General features: G+C 46.1%; 1 protein-coding gene and 1 long non-coding RNA gene across 2 annotated transcripts; one reads left to right on the top strand and one right to left on the bottom strand.

Annotated features, from left to right (window-relative positions):
- Positions 1-10,032: 10,032 nt before the first annotated feature.
- LOC101697345 (HLA class II histocompatibility antigen, DP beta 1 chain) lies at positions 10,033-21,588 on the bottom strand. Its single transcript, XM_004846844.4, is given in 7 exon segments — positions 10,033-10,282; positions 10,560-10,583; positions 10,860-10,970; positions 11,273-11,554; positions 18,216-18,335; positions 18,338-18,478; positions 21,407-21,588. Coding segments are annotated over 6 exon segments (771 nt in total). The 5' UTR covers positions 21,504-21,588; the 3' UTR covers positions 10,033-10,282; positions 10,560-10,563.
- On the top strand, positions 18,478-20,009 carry LOC106009541 (uncharacterized). Its single transcript, XR_015450994.1, has 2 exons — positions 18,478-18,896; positions 19,561-20,009. It is a non-coding gene; the product is annotated as an uncharacterized LOC106009541 (long non-coding RNA).
- Positions 21,589-22,018: the final 430 nt, after the last annotated feature.

The raw sequence follows: 22,018 nt of genomic DNA, 5'->3' as shown, positions 1-22,018 counted from the left end.
TCTGCGGTTGTTTTTTTTGGCGGAGGTTTGCAAGTAGCCAATCCCAGTGCGTTATTCAGTTCTCCTTGCTGTTGATTGGCTGCTGTAACCCATCTCCGACCGTAGTGCCAGCGTTCCCGCATCCTCACAGGTTGCTGTGTCGCATGTAGCTGTCTGGACTGTTCTCGGTTTTGTTCTTCTTAAAGCCCTACGATCCCTAAGATGCTGCCAAAACGCCCTGCATCTTCGAAGGCTTCTGGCAATGAACCTGAGCGCCAGAAGTTTAAGACACTCCAGGAGAAGGTTGAACTACTGTACAGTATTTTTATTAAATTAAATTAAATCATTACGGTACGGTATATGGCATCTTATTAAATTTAATTACACAACTGCAGGAAACATAGCATACTTAGGGTTTAAACTATGAAAATAGGCATTTATAGAGATTTTTCTGACCGTATCTGAAATTCGCGGTTTTTCACAGTTCGCGGGTGGTCTAGGAACATTAACCCCAGCGAACTTCGGGACCCACTGTTTTTGATTAGCCATATCCGCTGTTGGCCACTAGGGGGCGATAAGGGCCTAGTTAATATTCTCTAATTTTACCATTTTAAATTCAGGTTTGCAATGGGTAATCAGGCATTTTCCTAAAAAACTTTAAAACATTTCTCGTGAGGATTAAAAACAACTCATAATTTTATTTTCCTGGAATTTTACAATGAAGGAAGGGAAGTACTAAGTCATCTTCTCTAGCATGTGTCTGTGCGGCAATTCTCTACCCTGAATAGTACAAGATTCACAGCCTCACTCAGTGGTGAGAATCTGAGTTGACTCACAGCTTGGACTGTACCTCTATGACATCATGTTAGGGAGGATTCTTGGTTAACAAAAAATCAAGGAGACCCCTTTCTTCTTGTCAAATTCTAAATTAATCTATTGGTTCTTTTCGTAAAGCAGAGGGTGAAGTGTACAGGATTCCAGGAGTCAGATGCCAGTCAAAATGGCTTTTAAACTAAGTCTCTTTTAATCACAACTCAAGAAAATGCTAACTTAATCATCAAGTATAATAAACACTGCTGGGCTGGGGATTTAGCTCAGTGGTTCTGTCGCTTGCCTTGCAAGCGCAAGGACCCAAGTTTGATCCCCGGTACCAAAAAAAAAAAAAAAAAAAAAAAATTAGAAAAAATAAACACTGCTTTCTCAGCCCTCTGTGGATGAGATTTGGTTATTTCTTCCCCAAACTCCAAGTAGTGACGCGATTTAGGTTCAGCAGGCAATGAGAGGCTCATTCGTAGATGCCAGGGATGGGAGATTCTTTGGGTCCTCAGTAGGCTGCCCCTCCTACCCGGATGATTGACAGTGGATTTATCAAATACGACTTCTCTTTCTCATTTGTGGTACTGAAGGATGAACTGCCTCTATTCTTCATGAGAAATGTCATAAGAGAGAAACCTTGTGTGTTCTCATGGCATCAAGCAAAAAATAGAAATTTCACAGAAAAGAACATTCTCTTCTGGATTCTTTCATTGTAACATTGTCTTTTTGAGGTCTACCTAAATGCTAATGGGATTCACAAAACATTTGCAATAATAATTTCAGAATTAAAAAGTTAATGAATTCAACTGTGTCTTCTATAGTAACCAATATTTTCAGAAAAGCAGGATTGCACAGTGTCTTCTGTTCCCATATATTTTCTTTGATGAAAATGGATTTTCATGTTATTTTGAAAATTGTCACAAACTGGACAGTTTGCTTGCAGGCAGAAGCGTGTTAACATATTAGATTCGACAGCTGTCCTTTGAAAAGCTCGCTTAACCATAATGTTGGCCCTGGGTGACATCTGGAAACTTAGATTTCAGAGGGTCCCACATCCTCAGAGCTGAGGAAAAAGGCTCTATGTCTGAACTATTTACACAAACAACATGGTTTATGCTGAACGGCTTTCTTTCTGGAGGTCTGGAATTTTCATGTACACTGGGCAGAAGGTGGCTGTGGGAGCAGCCCTTTGATGGTTAGCTTTAGGTGTCAATGGATGGATTAACAGATACCCGGACCCAGGGCCGGTGAAGCGTTCTCTCTGGGTATGTTTGTTTCCATCACTGTAACAAATACCCGAGATAATCAGCTTATAAGGAGAAGGGTTTGTTTTGGCTGACTGTGAGGTTCTAGTCAGTGACTCCCTGGTCCTGTTGCTTGTAGGTCTGTGGACCACGGCGTCTCCTGGTGGCAGCGTGCGGCAGACCAGAGCTGCTTAACTCAGGCCAGGAAGCAAATGGGAAGCAAGGGTCTGAAGTCCTACAGTTCCCTTGAGGGTATTTCCCCAGTGACGTCCAGACTCCTACCAGGCCTTGTCTCTTAAAGACTTTACCATCCCCCAACTGCACCATGGGCCGGGGACCAAGCTTTTTCCACATGGGCGTTTGAAGGGCATCGCTGGTAATCTACACCATAGTGTGTTGAGCTGGTACAGCATTTCTAGAAGAGGCTGGCATGCGAATAAGTGGTCCCATCTCAGTTTTTCAGGCTCCACATAAAATTACTCCAATTTTGACGGGACGAGGGAAGAATATACCAAGCTATTTGCACTTGACTGGAGAGGGGAAGTTTATCAAATACTCAACAGGCAAACTTACTGTGGGTTGTGGTGAGGTTGCTGTGTACTGCAAGTCAAGAACCCCCTGCCAGTAGAAACAATCTGTTGACATGGACACAAGTGTTTAGAAGGCAGTCCCACCGGCACATTAAAGCCATTTAATGTGACAGCAGCAGTGGCTTTCCTGGGGGCCTATGGTGGAGGTGTGCGACATGAGGAGGATGAAGATTACTTGGAGACAAGATTTGGTTCAATCCCTGGGAACTCAGAGGGGCTGCTTCTTGGGCATAAGAGAGCCTCAGGGAAACAGCAACCAACTGAGACCTCTGTGACTATTCATTTGTAACTCAAGGAAGTGAGAACAAAGATGTGGAAGAAAAGCGTTTTGCAACATTTGTGCAGGCGTTTTTGTCAAGGGACTGGGTGGAACGGGATGGTTTGTTATTCGACACGTGTCGACCTACTTTAAACAATCTTATCAGGGCAGAGGGGACACAGTGGCCAAAGCAATGATGTCCTGTGCATTCCAGGAGCCTGGGAGCTGTTGTCCCAAGTCCCTTCCTTATCACACTCAGGCTCCATCAACCCTTTGGCCACCATCTCCCCACAGCCCACGACTTTCCCGGCCACAGGTGTTGGTGCTGCTTTACTGTACCATGTGTGGGTCCCCTTCCCTGGGGTGGGCCGAAGGTCCACCTGGAAGGTGGCTGGTTGCACCCAGACCAGTTGTTCCACTGCTGCACCAGTAAGCACATCCTGCCTGGGTGACACAGGAGCCCATAGCTGAGCAAGACCGTTGGCGACAGTTCTCCATCAGCCTGTGTAGCGCCTTACGATGCTGCAAATGCCTCCCAGGGAGGAGGAAGCTTCCAGCTCAGTCCCAGCTTGATTTCTCCGTGTCTAGCAACCAGAGAGTGTGGTGTCTTCAGCAATAGGGACTTACATCCAGTTCCGGGGTGCAGCCCATTGCAGGGGCAATTGTGTGTATGGTGTGGAGGCGTTGGGAGCTTCCTGGTGAGCAGTGCATGAGGAGGCAGCCCACCCCAGCACTGGGACTGTTATTCAAGAACCCTGTAGCTTCTGGAAGTATCGGTTTTTCCACCCATGTGGGGTGCCTTCATTGCAACCTTGTAACTGTTGCTCTAGCAATCCATTCTTTTTCTTCTTTTTAAAAAAAAAAAATCCAGTAGCACCTTTGGGATTGTAAAGCAGGTAAAAAGTACCATTGCACTTGGCTGTCCTCATTTTCCACACCAGTGTTGGTGGAATGAATGCCTCTGTCCGTTCTCCACGGGCACCTGTGCATAACACTGACCCAGGTAAGGCCACTACTAGCGGCTTCTTCAGTAGCTTGTTACAGAGAAATACTTGCAAGAGGCCCATGGCAAGATCTACACAAGTGAGTGCATATTTGCCTCCCTCACTCGCAGGCAAGGGCCCAATCTAATCCACCTGCCAATCCGCACTGGGCATGCTGACTTGTGGTTCTGCCCAGCTAGTGCATCCACCCGGAGCCATAGCGGGGAGCAGGTCTCGGATGCCTTCACGGCATGTAAAATACTTCACGGGAATGCCTGCAGCCTTTGCTGTCTTCCAGTCCATGTTGGCCCGCAAGTGCCCATACTTCACGGGCACCCGATGGGTGGCTTCTCTAGGTTTCTTCGGACAATGACTCGCACCTCCTTAGGCTATCAGCCTCGATTACTGGGAGGACTTAGCAGGCTGTGTGTGGACAGCCGCGTGGATGACTGTCGGTGGCTCTGACTCATTTGCTGTATACATCCCCCTCCACGTCTGCAGTCCCCATGCTGGCCTACCAAGCACCTGCTCATACTCTGTTTCCTGCTGTACCACCCATCGGGCCAGTCCTCTGAAGACCACCCAGCTGTCCGATAGCGGCCACTTCTTGTGAGTCATCAGTATCCATACTGCTCTCAGTGAGTCCATTGGCTGCTTTTCCCTTCCCCATTCTTTAGCCAGATGGTGTCTATATTCATCCGGGTCACCACTGCCACCCATTCCTGCTCTGTGCCCTGACTGGTGCCCTTGGCATACCGAGCGTCTTCAGGCCTGGGTGGCGTCCTTTGCATTGCTTCACCTGGCTTAGCTAGTGGAGGTATTTCAGTAGCTTGGAAGCTCACCAACCCCAGTATGGCCTGCATGGCACTTGTCACAGGGCTAGCGGACAGCACTCTGTGCTGCTGCAAGTGTGGATGCCATTTTATGTCACCTCAGAAAAGGGTTTGGCCAAAAGGCCTTCAGTGCAGCCTTTTATTTATTTATTTGTTTATTTATTTAATTTTATTTTTGGTATTGGGGATCGAACTCATAACCTTGTGTGTAAGAGGCAGGCGTGGTGCCACAGAGCCAGATCCCTGGCCCTTAGTGCAGCCTTTTATTGGATACGCTGTTTTTACTGTCACGAAAGCGGATCCAGTAACAGACTTCACCTACTGCAGGGCTGTGTATCTGGCCAGCAGCTGCTTCTCTGATGTACACGGGGCTTCCTTCCACCACTGGGACCAGAGCCCTGTTGGAATGGTCTGCTCAGGTTGTTTCTGCCATGGACCCCAGCTGTAGCCCTTGGTCCTGGTAAGCTCTAAAATAAGTGGACACATTTGGGGTATTGGGCACACAACTATTTAACCTGCTCCACAGAATCTTAGCTTATTCAAAAGCCTCTTGAGGCCTTCTGACCCAATCCCAAGTGGCTTCTGTTTTTTTTTTTATCAAGTTGTATAAGGAGCAGGCAACTTGATCGAGGTGTGACATAAAAATGTGCTAATGCCCCAAGAGATCTGAAAATACCCATAGTTACTTTACATCCATTGGGAGAGGCTGCTATATAATTTTTTTCAATGACATTTTCAGGCGTTGTGCATGTCTTACCCAACCATAAGATTCCCCAGAACATTATGGCAGCTCTAGACTCTTGCATCTTGTGGGGATTGATTTACATTTCTGCTCCTTCCAGTGTTCTTGTGTGTCCTCCAGATGTTTTTCTAAATCTACAAATGCTCAGAGGTCAGCATGATATCTATGTAATGCAACATTTTTATAATGGGTGGACAGGATAATGAGACAAGGTCCCAAGCCATGGCTCCATGACAAATGGTGGGGTGTGCAGTAACTCTGAGGGAGCACTTGAAGGGTCCACTGCTGTCCATCCCAGGTGAATGCAAACTCGTCCTGGTACTCAGCAGTTAAGGAGATACTAAAGAAAGCGTCGGCAAGGTCCAAAGCACATAATAAGATCCCATAGCCTACATTGTTGTTCAGTCATGAAGTCAGTGTGGGACACAATGCCACGGATGGGGCACCGCCTTATTTAACTCCCTATAACTCAGTCACTCTCTGTGAGCTGTCTGGCTTCTTCATTGGCTATACTGAACAGTCAAAAGGACTGTGGGGGAACAACAATTTTTTTTTTTTTGGTACCAGGGCTTGAACTCCGGTCCTTGGGCTTGCGCAGCAGGCGGCAAAACCACTGAGCTAAATCCCCAGCCCAGGAACAACAATTTTTATAGCACTCTGGTGGGCTACAGTGTTTGGTATTAACCACCCTGCACGGGGCAGGGCAGCTTTACTGGGTCTGTTTCCCCAGCTACACATCACTGCCTACACAGTGCATTCTCAGGTTGATTATCTGACTGAGAACCATGCAGGGTGTGCCCCAGCAGCATGTCCACTCCCACTCTGTGATGTTGGTTTTTACCTGTGAATATCTCAAGATCTGGATTCTCTGATACAGGTCTGTTAGCTTAGGCTCAAATTGATTTCAGACAGACTTATGATCTTGGCAGAGTCCCTCATGATAGTCATCATCAGGCATTGATGCATAAGAACCCTTCTTTTCCAACCTCCTGACTCTATTTACCTATTAGTTGAGCTGACGCAAGTGACCCCATAATGATATTTTGTGTTTTTCTCTGACTGCTTTTAAAACTCTTGGGTTTTCATTCTGTTGGATATCTGGCAATTAAAAAAGGACATGTCCCAGTGAGCTTCTTTAAATTTTCTGCTATGATTTCTGGAAACATATTAATAATTCCATCTGTGCTATCTTCTAGCTTTTTCTAACTCCAATTAGCTTTAGGTTGATCTCTTTAGTGTCATCTAGCATCTGCTGGATCGTCTTTTGTTGTTCTCTCTCTCTTTCTCTTTTTTTTTCTTTTTTGGTACTGGGGATCGAACTCGGGACCTTGCGCTTGCGAGGCAGGCAGCGGAACCACTGAGCTAAATCCCCAGCCCCTGTTTTTCCTTGGCAGCTTCTCTGAGTGCTTCTTCATAACTGACCATTTTGTCAATTTCAGACACACTGTTTCACATTGGTCATTTCTGGAGTTTATGAATTCTGTTCAGTGTTTTATTTCGGCTATTTCTACCTAGTATCTTTTTAAGATTTGTAAATCTTTGGTGAATTTGTCACTCATGTTTTGAACCAATTTGGTGAACTCTTCCTGTTTTTTATTTCCCTTGTATCCACTTTGGGCAGTGTGATATTTCTGTGAACTTTTGGTTCATTTCCTCTTGGAACTCGTCTGGTCTCTTTATATTTTCTATAACTTTTTTTTTTTTTTTTTTTGCGGTACCGGGGATGGAACTGAGGACCTTGCACTTGCAAGGCAGGTGGCAGCACCACTGAGCTAAATCCTTGGGCCTCTATAACCTGGTATTGCTTTCCTGGTCTGCGTCCAGGCCTCCCAGGGGGTCCCCAAACATCCCTGCTTAGCTCTCCCCATCTCCAATTGCCTCTCCCAAGTCTGTCTCTCATCCAGTGTCTGCGGTAGGTAACACTTCAGTCCCGAAGCAAAGCTTTCATGCTGAGGAGACTCTGGGAGCAAGGGTGGAGTTGGCCAGTGGTGGGGTGTTCGGTCAGTCACGGAATCCTAATTTGAGCAGCGAACTGTCCAGAGTGAGCAGCTGGACCACTGCCGATGTCACCATGTCTTCCCCTGCAGCCGAAGTGATGCTCAACTTCAGCATCAGCCCCCACTTGTAGCGACACAAAAGTACAACTTGTATCATCCATTATCCTTTTTATTCCAACCACTATAAAAGTTGTGATGCTTTATTAATTGGCTTCGTACTTTGGCTTCAAATAACTAATATCCTCCTTATTTATCTTTCCCAAGAATTTTATTATGAATTAGAGAACATTTGCAAGAAACGCATTAAATAGTATAGTGTGCAATAGAATGTACAGGTACTGAGGATCAAGGGTGAAAGCCATGTAAATGGTACACGGGTCAGGAAATGGAACATTGCCAGCATCCCTGAGCCCATGGGCCAGCAGATATTCTGAAAACTTGTCAGATTGAATACTTCTTTTATAATAATGGCTCACAAAAATCTCACAGAAATATTTTACTATTTATTTCACGTTCACTCATTGAACACTTTCCACCTTCAATGATTCCAACTGATCCTTTTTTTTTTTTTCCAACTGATCTTTTTTTTTTTTTTTTTGGTACCGGGAATTGAACTCTGGATCTTGTGCTTGCGAGGCAGGCATGGTGCCATTGAGCTAAATCCCTGACCCCTCAACTGCTCATGTTTGATGCCTTTTTTCAGCAATTCTGGGGCATTTCCCCATCTCCTATGCCCTCAGCTTTCTAGAAACATGTACCCCAGATGTGGATGTAAAAACCTTAGTTCTGATCCTGCCAAGACGTGGGTCCAGAGAATGTTCCCTCCTCTTTGCGTACAGTCCAGGCTATAACGTGGGGTGCAGCAGGCAAGGAGGGTTGGGGAAGACTCTGGTAAGGTATCTTTGATAATGTTCAGTGCTTGATGGCTCTGAGGGTGGAATTTATGTGCTCTGTGTCTGTGGATTCAGGACTGATCTAGATTTTAAGTCTTTCTAGAATTCTCATGATCCTTTTTTGCCTCCAAGTGGCAGGATTACAATATTAATTTTCTGCTGCATAGATTTCTCCTATGTTTGGTCTGAATATGACAAGGAAAAAGAGTGAAATAAAGGGTGTACTTTACACGGTCCTTATGGGCTCGTGACAGCTGAAATTAGACACAAAACAGAGCAGCAACATTTTTACTTACAGGTTTAATGGAAATGATGCTGCTCGGGGACGATGGTGTTTTGCCCTGGGAAAAGCTGTTTCTTGACATTAGCTCAGGTTGAGTCATGGAAAGAGTGTGGGTTTTGGAAACACAGCTTACATTTTATCTGTGGCCTGGTCATGTGATCGGTGTGTGACATCATCAAGACTTGGTTTCCACATTTTCAAAAGAAAACAGAAAAAAAAAAAAGAGAAAAAGGGCCGGGGATTTAGCTCAGTGGTTTTGCCGCCTGCTGCGCAAGCGCAAGGACCCGAGTTCGATCCCTGGTACCAAAAAAAAAAAAAAGAAAAAAACCTAATTCCTGTTCTTAAAAATAAATCACCTCGCAGAGTATGTTAAACATGGCTGGTTACCTTTGTGCCCAGCTTCTCCGTCCTGCCCCCTCACGTGATCAGCCCGCCCTTTCTGCAGTGGCTGCCATATTTACTTCTGTGTCAGTGATGCTCACACCTGTACCTTCAGCGCCAACCTCTCTCGGAAACGGGAGAAGCTGGTCTCCAAATGCAGAGTGTGATCTGAGAGGAAACTGTGAGCAGAGCACTGTCACTTGTGGGAAATGACCAGGAACAGGTGCCCAGGGACACCAGAACCCAGAAGGTGGTATAAGAAGCCAGAGAGAAGGGAGGCACCGATTTGGTGTAACCAGAGGTGCTGAGCGCTCAGTATGTGCATCAGGGTGAAATGAGCTATACTTTTCACACACAAAGAGAGCTCCATCTAAATGTGTGCTCTAGCCTGACTTAAATTTAACTTCGTATGACACACAAAACCCACAGTCATTTTGGATTGCAAAAAGAAGACCTGTGTTTGCAAAAGTACTACATGTTTTGTTTTGGTCTTAACAATGGAGATGCATTTCCTACTGTATAAATTATTAGCACAGGAGGTGTCAGTAAGATGATGAATACAGACTGAGACAATGTCTCCATCTACTTGATGCATTGTAAAAGCTAAGTCGTGTGTGTGGTTAAGGAATATTTACTATGAATGCAAAGAAAAGGTTGAAAGTTTGTTAAATTATAAACTTTGATTCTGATCTTCTTCGTATTTCTTAATGGTAATGGTAAGGCATGCTCTTAATAGTTACATGTTGAGTCAGTGAATACGAGTCATGTGACCCAGATTCACAGCCTGTTCACAGTGAATAACTAAGAATAATGGCCTCAGATTCGCATGGATGAAGGGCGCAAACATGATTACAGGGAAGAGCAATGAAGTAGATATTACGTAAGGTGGCCCATCTGGCCACAATATGCAGCAGTTAGGATATCCCCATTTTCTTTTTTTTTTCCTAAATGTAAATGACAATGAATTTCTTTACCAATTCATTGATCACCAAAACCTCCAAACAAAAGCAACGGCATAGATAACTCAGTGCATATGTTTAAAAGAAAATAATGACATTTGATTTTATTACTGATGCAGAGGAGAAGGGAATGTGGTTGATGAGAGAAGCACACTGAATCAAAGAGCAGAACTACAGAAATTCTGGGTTCAGAGCAATTACTTGGCAGCCACATCCCCTTGGGCAGCTGGGGGTCAGCCGAGTCTAGAACCAGCCTCTGGGACTAAAGAAACAGAAAGCCTTGTTCCAAGGCTCATATAGTCATCGTGTTCGGGTCAGGAGCCCTGTGAGGGTAAAGAAAAAGTTATTTCAGGTTGCTGAGCCCTCTTTCTCTAAGTCTCAGGACAGAAAAATGATGGTCTAGTAAGATAAAACGTAGCCTGATTTAAAAAATACGATTGATCTCAGCGAGATAAAGAAATGTTCTTCCTCCACATTCATCCAAGGGCTGAGGTTGAAAGGTAAGTTCAGCCCTGAGCCCTAGTCCTTGTAGTCAGGATTATGGTGCAGAGAAAGCATCTGCATCTCAGCACCTCAAGAGAAGCAAAGCAGGAACATCACCTGTTTATCGAGATCCTCGCTGGCCTGAAACAAAAGGAGAAAGGGAGTGGGTTTCACTATTATACCACCTTAGACACTGAGAAGACGTTCCCGCCCGCCTTCCATTGTCCTGGAGACCTTGTGCATCTGGGTGGACTTAGATCCCAGCCTGGGGATTCTTCTCTCCTCATCTTTGCTCTGGCAATTTTAGTTTAGTGGCTTCTAGAACACTCCAGCACGACCTTTCTGTCCCATCCCTTATCATGGCGATGGGCCAGTCAGGGAAGAGACCGGCTGCAGTCACCTGGCAGGTTTTCCTACCTTTCTTGCTCCTTATGTGCATAAAGATGCCCACTGCAAGGAAGATGAGCCCAAGCAGGAAGCCCCCGATTCCAGTCAGCTTCTTGTTCCGGGCAGAATCAGATTGAGCCTCTGGGGAAAAACAGAATCCAGTCTGAAAGCCTGACAGAGAGCAGTTCCTGGGTGTGAGGCCCGTGCAGGAGACTCCCCAGATTTGCTGATCATGGGGAGATCCTGCATCCTCAGCATCCTCTAGGTCAGGGGCAGGAGAGTCTCTATTCCTGAAGCTCAGAACTACCCTCAGGGCCTGCATAGGAAACACAGGGTGTAGCTGTGACCTCAGTGTGTAGACAAGAGGAGTGGACCTTGGGCCAGTGTGGTCCCTGCTTTTCAGAAGTGGGCTCTGGGACGGTCACTGATGGGAGATAACTCACTCCACTCCACAGTGACAGGGCCGTCCAGGCTGGGGTGCTCCACGTGGCAGGTGTAGACGTCTCCCTGCTGGGGGGTCATCTCCAGCATCACTAGGATCTGGAAGGTCCAGTCCCCGTTACGCATCAGGTTGGTGGACACGACCCCAGCTGTTTGCTCCTGTCCATTCAGGAACCACCGGACCTCAATGCTGCCTGGGTAGAAATCTGTCACTTGGCAGATGAGCAGGTCACGGTGCTGCAGGGCCTCCTTCTTGGAGGGCGACACGTGCACTTTAGGCTGCACTAGGAGTGAAAGGGGAAAAAAAGCGTGAATTGGAGATTATTATTTCTTAGATACTGTTCACTGAGGAAGTGTTTTCTAGATATGAAAGCTATACATGTTATAATTAGGTGAGCAGACACTGATCACACTACGATGATGGAAACAGACCTTCCCATGGAACATGCATGATCACTGATTATATAATAAAGGCCAAGAAGCTTGCATAATTACATAATATAGGCTGAGAAGCAAGACAATAGCAATACTCCATTGCATATTTAGAAGAAAATTTAACTATAAGCCACTGGTTACCAGTAATAGTCTTTTGACAAAGAATGGTTCTCCAGTTGTCAAACATCTATTTTTCCAATGCTCTATCTTTAGCAAAAGGATGCAAAATTGCCTAAATCATGTCTTAAAGTTGAGATACATAGAACATGGTATTCATTCGGTCTACCACCAATCTAATCACATTATATTATAAAAATTAAAAGTACATGAAACAAGTTTGACAATGATTTACTTTTCAGATAGCCTACATATTCTATGGTCCCTCCTACCCCAAAACTCAAGATCTTCATATTTACAGTAATACTAGGCTTCCCAGAAAATAGGTCCTACCCTAGAAACAAGTTCTAGAATGATTTTACAAGAGATCAGAACTTTTTTTGGAGGGGTAGGTCATATTTTCAGGGAATCAGGGTACACTGAAACCTAATATCCCAAGTCTGTTTTGATTTTTAGGGATTCCAATCTATTAAAAAGTTTCTCCTCTGCAATGTCTTTCTGTTGGGAGCAATGCTACATAATTTTAGGGAAAAATCATTTGGTTAGCCTAGTTCTCCTGCCTACAGCCCAGCTATGGCATTTCGAGACAGGATTCCATCCTGGCCTCCAGTCACAACTGAGACCTCAATGATCCCGTGATGCTGTGATGCTCCAGGGCAAGACCACACCTGAGGGAGACACCCTGGGAGGAACCAAATCTTCATCTGCATAGTTCCCCACTGATCTAGGAATTCTGCCACTCCCATTATCTGTTACATTTGTTTCTCCCATGTGCAGTAAATTGGGGGCTTTCGTCTTTGCCACCCAGAGCAGCACTGATCAGGCCCAAAGCTCAGCTTCTTCTCAAAGTCTCATTTTTCTACCTCTCCTGTATAATAAGTTAGTTCACTTTGTGCTGCCGTGGCTCGCAGGAGACTAGGACTCACTGCAGAGGTTCTAGTAGCGTCCCCTTCCCCTGCTCCCTACATCTTTCTTGGTTGCTTGTGAGAACACACAGATACAGGTGTGGTCTGAATCTCTCCATCTCCCTGATGTACCATGCCTTCCTCAGCTGGATCTTTCTAGGTTACTCTCGCCTGCTGCTCATACATCAATTTCCATGCTGCTTGTGACTCAGGAGCTCTACTGATGGTTTGTGCTTCTGGACCTCTACCAGCAGGACTTTCCTTTCCTCCCAAGACCAGAAAAGATCCTTCTGCCTCAAGAGAAAGCATATTCAGTAAAAATTTCCCCTTCAGAGCTTTTAGGTCCTTAATATCTCAGTTTTTTTTTTTTCTCCAAATTTCTGTTTCCCAGTGAACACAAATACCCTGAGGTGGGACAGGGTCAGGTAAAAGGATGTTTCTGAACTGCAGCTAGATCTATTGTTTTCTTTAGCAACTGGATTTTGTGCCCAGATGTATCCACACTTCCAGTCTTCTACTTGAAGAAATGTAAATGATTTACATTTAGTGACACTTTTTATTTAACCACTTTTATAAACTGAAAATTCCTCTAACAGTTCAACTCTGGTCTGAATTGTAATTTGAAAATTAAGTTGAATTGCTCTCCCTTTTGGACTCCTTGGTCTCATGCACATCAGAGGCTACTCTGGCTCGGAACATTCTGTAAGGAACTTTGCCTGCAGTACACATCTGACCTCTAGGTGGCACTAACATTAAATCCACAGGTTCAGCGGTCTCAATTCTCAAACAGATTAAAACACATTCACTAATGGAAAAAGATTTCTGTGTGTTCTAAAACTGCCTTGTTGAATGCCCATGGAACATCTGCTCAGTTACTTCTAGAATTTTGTTATATATCTACATTAGAAATTCCATAGCTTCCATTCTCTTTCCTTATAATTCATGCCCTAATTATTATTCCCTAAACAATAAGTTTTTCTTATTCCACCTCCCTGATTCCAGTTCCTCCCCTTCCCAATCCATTTGACACTCTGAAAACACAACTCTGACTTTGTCACTTCCTGTTTTTAAAAAAACTCAACTACTTGTAATGCTTACCTTGTTACATGAGAACAATGGAAGAGCTAATTAAACCGTAGATTGAAAATTGGGGCCGGGGATTTAGTTCAGTGGTTTTGCCACCTGCTGCGCAAGCGCAAGGACCCGAGTTCGATCCCCGGTACCAAAAAAACAAAACAAAACAAAAAACAACAAAAAACCATAGATTGAAAATTTTATTTATTTATTTTTGTGCGCTTTTTTGGGGGTGGGGTGGGGTACCGGGGATCGAACTCTGGTCCTTGCACTTTCACAGAAGGCAGTGAAACCACTGAGCTAAATCCCCGGCCCTCATTTATTTATTTTTAGATTGATAAATTTTTAGCCAAAGTTACTATAAAAAATAGGAAAGAAGAAAACCATATCAATGTAATTAGAAATGGAAGAGGTGAAATCACAACCAACCCTGTGGAAATCCAGTGGATTATAAAAAAACTACTTCAAAAATGTATATTCCAATGCATTAGAGAACTTAGAAGAGATCCAGAAATTCCTACATACATTTGAATTACCAAATTGAGCCAAGAAGATATAAAATCTCTGAATGGACTGATAACAGGCAATGAAATAGAGACAGTATTAAAAACTCTACCAACAGGGCCAGGGATTTAGCTCAGTGGTTCCGGTGCCTGCCTCACAAGCGCAAGGTCCTGAGTTCGATCCCCAGTACCAAAAAAAAAAAAAAACCAACAACAAAAAAAACTACCAACATTTAGAAGCCTAGGACTTGATGGATTCAATAGAGAAATCTACCAGAATTTCAGGAAAGATCTAAAGCCAATATTCTGCAAACTCTTAAATGAAGTTGAAAGGGAAGGACTGCTGTAAAACTCATTCCTGGAAGCTAGCATTACCCTGACAGTAAAACCTGAGGACTTAACAAAAATGGAAAACTACAGGCCAACCTCCTTAATGAATGCGGCTGCAAAAAAACCTCAAATAGGTACTTTCAAACAGAGTGCACCAAATTATTAAAAAGATCACACATCATCAAGTTGGCTTCACCCCAGGAATGCAAGGTTGATTCAACATATGTAAAATCAAAAAATAAATCAGTAAGTCACAAAACAGAAGCAAGGATAAAAGTTAAATGTTCATATCAATAGATACAAAAAAAAGCCTTTGACAAAAATCCAACATCCAGTCATGATAAAAATGAAAATAGTTATAGAAGAACTCGGTGGAGGCCATTTAGGGCAAACCCACCGCCAACATCATCGGATAGAGAAAAACTGAAAGCTTTTCCTCTAAAATCATGACAAGGGCGTCCGCTATCACCACTCCTTTCAATACCATGCTTGAAACTTTAGCCAGAACAATCAGGCAACAGAAAGAAATAAAAGGGATACACACAAGATAGGAGGAACTCAAATGTCCCCATTCCTAGGAGTCAGTGTTTTGTGCTCTCTGGCTCCTCATTCTATGACCTCATCCCACCCAGCCCTGCTCCCTCCAGCCTGCCCCTCCTGTCCAAGAGAAAATCCACTGCGCTGCCTCTGTTGACTCCATGGGTGATTCTTCTCTCAAGGTGCTGGGAGATGCTGTCTCCTTATTCACAGATGACACAATCCTTTATATGGAAGTCCCAAAAAACTGCACCAAAAGTTTCCTAGAACTAATAAACTCAGCAAAGTAGCAGGACACAAAATAAACACACAAAAATCAATAGCTTTCCTGTATACCAACAATGAACTCATTAAGAAAGAAATTAGGTAAATAATCTCATTCATGGTAGCTTTAAAAAATTAAATCCATACAAATTAACCTAACTAAAGAAGTGAAAGGTCTCTAAATTAAAATTATAGCACTTGGAGAAAGGAGATGAAAGGGGATCTTAGAAAACGTAGACATCCCCTATTCCTGGGTAGGCAGAAACAATATTGTCAAAATGGTCATATTACCAAAAATGATATCTAGATTTAATGCGATCTCAATAAAAATAGCAATGGTGTTCTTCACAGAACTGGAAAAAAGCCCTAAAATTTACATGGAATCGGGGCTGGGGATTTAGCTCAGTGGTTCTGCTGCCTGCCTCACAAGCGCAAGGAGCCAAGTTCGATCCCTGGTACCAAAAAAAAAAATTTACATGGAATCAGGAGAGTCCCAGAATAGGCAAAGCAATCCTGGGCAACCAGAGCAAAGCAGGAGGCATTTCAATCCTGGATTTCAAATTGTATTACAAATCTACAGCCATAAAAATACTATGGATACTGGCCCCAAAACAGAATGTGGATCAGTGGAACAGAAGAGAGGATGCAGAACAACCCAGGCACATTCAGCCTCTGATCTACAAAGGGGCCCAAGGCATAAGCTGTAGACAAGATAGCCACTTTAACAAAAGACCCTGGGAAAGCTGGGCATCCATATGCAGAAGGATGAATTTAGATCTGCATCTTTCACCTTGTACTAAGATCAAATCAAAATGGAGCAAAGACCCAGACATTAAAACAGAAGCACTGACTACTGGAAGACAAAATAGGTTCAGCTCTTGAAGACATAAGCATGGCCTAGAACTTTCTGAACAGAATCCCAGTTGCACAAGAAATACCACCAAGTGGCAACAAAGGAAACATCCACTAAGTGAAGAGACCTAAAGAATTGGAAAAACATTTGCCAGCTGCTCCTTAGATGGCTTAGATCCAGAATATATAAAGAAATTAAAAAATTAGCCTCAGTAGATAAAAGGCCCCCTCCCAGGGCCGGGGATTTAGCTTAGTGGTTCTACTGCCTGCCTCACAAGTGCAAGGTCCCAAGTTCAATCCCCGGTACCAAAAAATAAAAAATAAAAAAGACCCCTGCCCCAAGACAGGAAACAGAAATGAACAGAGACTTCTCAGAAGAAGCAGGAGTGGCCAGTGTACATGAAAAGATGTTCAGGATCTCTGGCCATTAGAGAGTCGCAAATCAAAACAACACTGGCTTTCCCTCCCACTCCAGAGAGAATGGCTATCATCAAGGGCTCAAAACCAACCAGTGCTGGAGAGGCGGTGGGGAAAAGGATCCCTTCTCCATCACTGGAGGGAACATAAACTGTACACCCACTATGTAAATCAGTATGCAGAGTTCCTCAAAAATCTAAAAAGAGAAATTCTATTTGACCCAGCCATACACCTTCTGGCTATCTTCCCCAAAGGAATGAAAGACCCCATATTACAGTGATACCTGCACAGCACAACTCGCAATATCTAAATCTTGGAAATGGGTCTCTATGCCTATTAGCAAATGAATGGATAGAGAAAATGTATTCACGGGTCGGATTTAGCTCGGTGGTGCCACCGCCTGTCTCGCAAGCGCAAGGTCCCAAGTTCAATCCCCAGTACCAAAAAAAGAAAAAAAAAAAAAGAAAATGTATACACATTGGAGTATTACTGGGCCATAAAGAATAAATTTTGTCACTGGTAGGAAAATGGGTGGATCTTGAGTCATAATGTTAGGTGAAACAAATGAGAGCCAGAAGGTTAAGTGTCACATGGTTTCTCTTATGTGAAAAACATAAAGTATAAACACTTTAAAAAGCAAAATAAAAACAGATGATAGGGAGGAAGACCTTTTGCAGATGGGGGTAGAGGAAGAGGGGAGGGGGGAAGGGAAGAAGAAATAAAAAGGGTTAAGATGCAGTGAGTCTACATACCAACTTCCCATAATGAATGCATTCATGTGCCAGAAACAAGCACCAATAAAAACAACTTCTAAAAAATGAAAACAGAAAAGAAAATGATACCATGTAGATTTATATTCCTACACCCCATGGTAGGGCCCTGCAATTGCTGCCAGTCCTGTTTCTTGCTTTTGCACATTTTGGGGGGTAAGGGCTGAGGCAGGGTCTCCCTTTGTAGCTCAGGCTGGCCCTGAACTCAAATTGGTGGGGATCCTCCTGCCTCAGCCTCCCGAGTGCTGGGATTACAGGCCTGAGCTACCATGCCCGGCGCTTTCGGACAGTTTTTCACCTAATTACTTCGGCAACTTCCTACACTCAAACAGCCAGTGGGGTCCCAAACAAAACCCCTGCCAGTCCCCAAACCCGCGCTGCAGGCTCGGCCCGCACCCGACCGGTCTCAGCCCTGCGCCGGCGCCTTCCTGAGCCTGACCCGCCCGGCCCAGGCCCTCCCTGTCCCCTGCCCCGCTCCACCCGTGCACTTCTCCTCGCCGTCACGGGTGGCACCGTCCCTCGGCCCTGAGCCCCGCTGCTCAGCCTCCTCCCGCCTCCCCTCCGCGGGTCCCGCTCTCGTCCGCCCGCGAGGTCCCTCCCCTTCCGGCTCCGCCTCCTCGGCGCCCGCTCCCTCCCGCCCTTCCGTCCCCCGCGGCCCTCTGTCCCCAGGCGCCCCCCTCCGTCCCGGGGCCGCGGGTCCGAGGATTCTCCCCGGGCCCCCGCTGCCCGCCGCGGCCTCACCTCGGCGCTTCATGGTGAAGCCTTCGTCCCCCTCGTAGTTGTGTCTGCACACGGTGTCCACCGCGGCGCGCTTCTGCTCCAGGAGCTCCTTCTGGCTGTTCCAGTACTCGGCGTCCGCCGCCCCAGCTCGGTCACGGCGCGGTACTCGCCCACCTCGCTGTCGAAGCGCGCGAACTCCTCGCGGTTGTAGATGTATCTCTCCACGAAGCGCTGCGTCCAGTTGCGCGCGTAGCAGTCCTGCCGCGCCTGGAACACGTAATTCTCTGCGGGGAGAGGGGGCCGCTGAGCCTGCCGCCACCTCACGATCGCCCTGGCCGTCCTGCCCCTGCCCCTGCCTGGCTGAGCCTGAGGGCCGCGGCGCCCCGCTTCGTCCCCCTCGCCCACGCCTCAGCTTTGGGCTCAGCGCTGCCTCCAGGACCCAGCGGGACGTCTCAGACCTGCCTGCCTTGTGGCAGGGCCCAGTGCCACGCGGAGGGACCGTGGCCTTTGTGGTCCTTTCCTGGACCTCCATTCGCTACCGACTGCCGCCGATGACTGGTTCACTCCAGTCTTCCCACTCAAAAATGCCCCCCATCCGTGACAGAGAGAATGCAGCGATTCTGGCTCACTGCTGAGGGCTGGCTCAGGGGTCTTTGGGAGGGGCGGTCAGCTGAGATCCGCCGGAGGAGCGGGGACTCTCAGGTGTGTCCGGGCGGAGGGGGTCGCAGGGACTGGGCCTCTCATCGGGTCCCTGCCTGCCTCTGCCACTGAGGGAGGAATCCTTCTCTCACTTCCTTCTCTCCATGGCTAGGTGCGCCCTCTTCTGTGTCACTATGTTGGGTACACCCCAGGTTACCCTTGCTTGGCATGCTGGAAGTGCAAAACCAAATTCCCTGAAATTTTCTTAAAGTTTCTTAGTATAAAAGGCATTCGGGCCTGAAAAATAGCGTATCTTTTCATTTTTCAAAGAAATACTTTATTTCAAAAAGTGCAGACTTTTCCTTAATCGATGAAAAATCATAATTAGAGACTTATGGGGATGTTCCTTGCTCTGCATCTAGAGCCATTGATGACGGCATTTCTTCACACAGAAGGGAGGAAGCCTCTCCCACCTCCATCTAGGAGCCGCCAGGGTGCTGGCAGGTACAGGTACAGATCTACACAGAAGCTGCTTCGGGGGTCTCTGCTTCTCTGAGCCCCTTTGGGCCTGCTGTGTTCTTGGTCACCTCCAGGGAATGAAGGTGGTGTGATTCTTTTGCATGTCTCTTTCATCCTCTGCAGGTTAACAGCTGAAGGCAAATACCTACCGCCCCCCCCCAACATCTAACTGCTCTCAGTAAAATTTTCTTTCTTTTTTTTTTTTTAGTAAAATTTTCTTATTAGTAAATGGGTGAAACAACAAGTGATCTGCCCAGGTCATAAGAGAGAGCTCCAAACAAGTTTACTAAGTGCTTTTTAGACACAGCAATCCTCATTACTTCACTGAAGACTATATCAGACGTTTAAAGGCCAGACCCAGTCCATCACACAGCTTCCAACACATTTAGAGTCAACGTGCTGTGGGCTGCAATGTGGCCTTACAGAGGATGCTCACCTGGCACTGCATCCAGCTCATCCTGGCCTTTCCCTCGGGGGATAAACGTGACAGAAGAGTAAGTTCACAAAGACCCAATTGCACAGTGAGCTTCTGCGAGAGCCCAGCTGATGTGACAGGGCCTTGGGGATGTGGCCCTGAGCCCTGGGCAGTGGGTGTGGTGATACAGGGACCCAGCCGTGGAAAGCACATATTAAAAGGCTGCTGGAGCCGGAAACCTATCACTCCACCAGTGTGGTTTCTTGAAGCCCATCTGCTGCATCACCTCTTGCTCACTAATGCGTTTTTGTTTTTTTTTTGGTACCAGGGATTGAACTCGGGTCCTTGCGCTTGCGCAGCAGGCGGCGAAACCACTGAGCTAAATCCCCGGCCCCTTCTAATGTGGGTTTGATCAGCATTTCCTTCCCTCACTGCTCTTCGTCAAAGCCTGCTCTCTTCTGTGTCTTTTCTCTTCTGCCCTGTTGGAGGTTCTAGGTCTGTGTGGACCTAGAAGAGTATGAGAATTGTAGTCTGCGCTGTCCACTCTGCCTACATTGCTCTGTGGCTTTAACAGTTTTTACTGAACATTTGTGCTGGGCAGATGCTCTCAGAACCAAGTCTCAAGCCCTTCTCATCTACACATCCTCATCCCATTTCACCACTGGGAATTCCTTGACCACTCCCACTGCCCATTATGCCGCAGATCTCTCCCTGTGGGCTGCTGGTGCTGCCTCCCCTCCTCCTGCAGGCCTTGCTTCAGGTCTTACACACACACCTCCAGGCCCCTTTCCCAACTGCTTCCCTCTCATTCCCAGGATGATGAAGGCACAATTCCCACTGAGCTTCCCTACTGCTCTGAGCTCAGTGCCTTCTGTGACTAACAAGGGAAAGTGCTGCCTCCCCTCTCAGCAAGTGGACCTGAGAGGAGAATGCTAAGTACTAGCAGCTGTAGTACTGGTGTAAGCTCAAGGAGGAGCTCTTTTCCCCTTAGCCAACCCTACCTGGGCTGTCTGATTACCTATAAGGAATTCTTTTCACAGACTTCCACGTCCTCATCTCATTTGTCCCATTTATCCTATCCTATTTATCTCATTTATCCTAATTCACGTTGATTCTTTAACCAAGATCTGGGGAAGTTAAATAATCAACTTCAATAAGGATCTCTCAAGGCAGAAACACACCTTTCTGCCCCACTGGCTTTCAATCGTGCCTTTGCTCTCCAAGGGCCCAGGCTCCTCCACTGCCCTGCGAAGCACAAGGCAGTGTCCCTGAGTCCTGAGTCCTTCTGAAGAAAATGAAGCAGATGTGAGGAATCCCAGAAGACTGGCTTTGCCGACCTGTCTGTCTGGAAACAATGTCCCCCAAAGTTATTCCATATCTCTTGGTCCACCATCCGTAAGAAGCAGGGTCACCACCCTCTTGACACCTCTGCCCTATGCACTGTGCCTGTGTCCCTGAGAGAAAGAATAGGTTGGCTGGATGGCAACAAGGACGTGAGCCTGATTCTCTAGTTGGAAAGGGAGGACAAGGGGCTGTGCCAGGAGGCCCCATAGTTTCTCAGTTTGATCCCCTATTGAGAGCAGCCTCTAGGAATTGTTCCCTGAGCCAGGTCCTCCCAGAGCAGGGGCTGTGGTCTTACCTGGAGTGATCCTGCCTTGGGCCATGGGGTTGAGCAGCACCAGCAGTGCCACTGTCAGAGCTGCTGTCCCTGGGGCCTCAGGGACCTGCAGAGCCATCTTGGTGAGATGGAGAAAGTAGCCGCCAGGGAGTGAGAGACTCACTAAATAAACTCCAGTGTGAACTATCAGAGACTGCAAGCCAGTGCAGTCCCCTATGGCCCTGCTATTGGACAGACTCTGAGAAAAGAACCAATGGGCGTGAAGCTTTCTATGAGTCATCACTCACTGGGTAGATGGTTAGTGTGAAAGGCCTGGCAACTTAGTGTATGATGTACTCAAGATGATGGGGTGATATTTATTTTAATCATGAGGTTTTGGGAGAGTGTGTATTTTCTTTGCTCTGAAGGTGATCTGAAATATTCTGTTAGTCTATGGCGATTATTACTCTCCCAAACCTGCCACTTCACACATCTCCGTGTCTAGAAAGTCACCTGTGACATGGTTTATAGAAAGACAGATTAGAGTGCCTGCCTTCTCAGAACAAAATGAGTCCTTGAGCCTGTCTGCTTTGTCTCTGTTCAAAGGGGTTTTTAGGATTTTCATCATCTATGTTTTCTTGCTCCTTCAGATCT

The sequence above is a fragment of the Heterocephalus glaber genome, unplaced genomic scaffold (assembly GCF_053883595.1).
Source record: "Heterocephalus glaber isolate CG9 unplaced genomic scaffold, H.glaber_assembly_v1.0 deba00001141, whole genome shotgun sequence".
NCBI lineage: Eukaryota > Metazoa > Chordata > Mammalia > Rodentia > Bathyergidae > Heterocephalus > Heterocephalus glaber.
The sequence above is the reverse complement of the archived record's forward strand: the minus strand, read 5'-3'. Positions and strand labels throughout refer to the sequence as shown.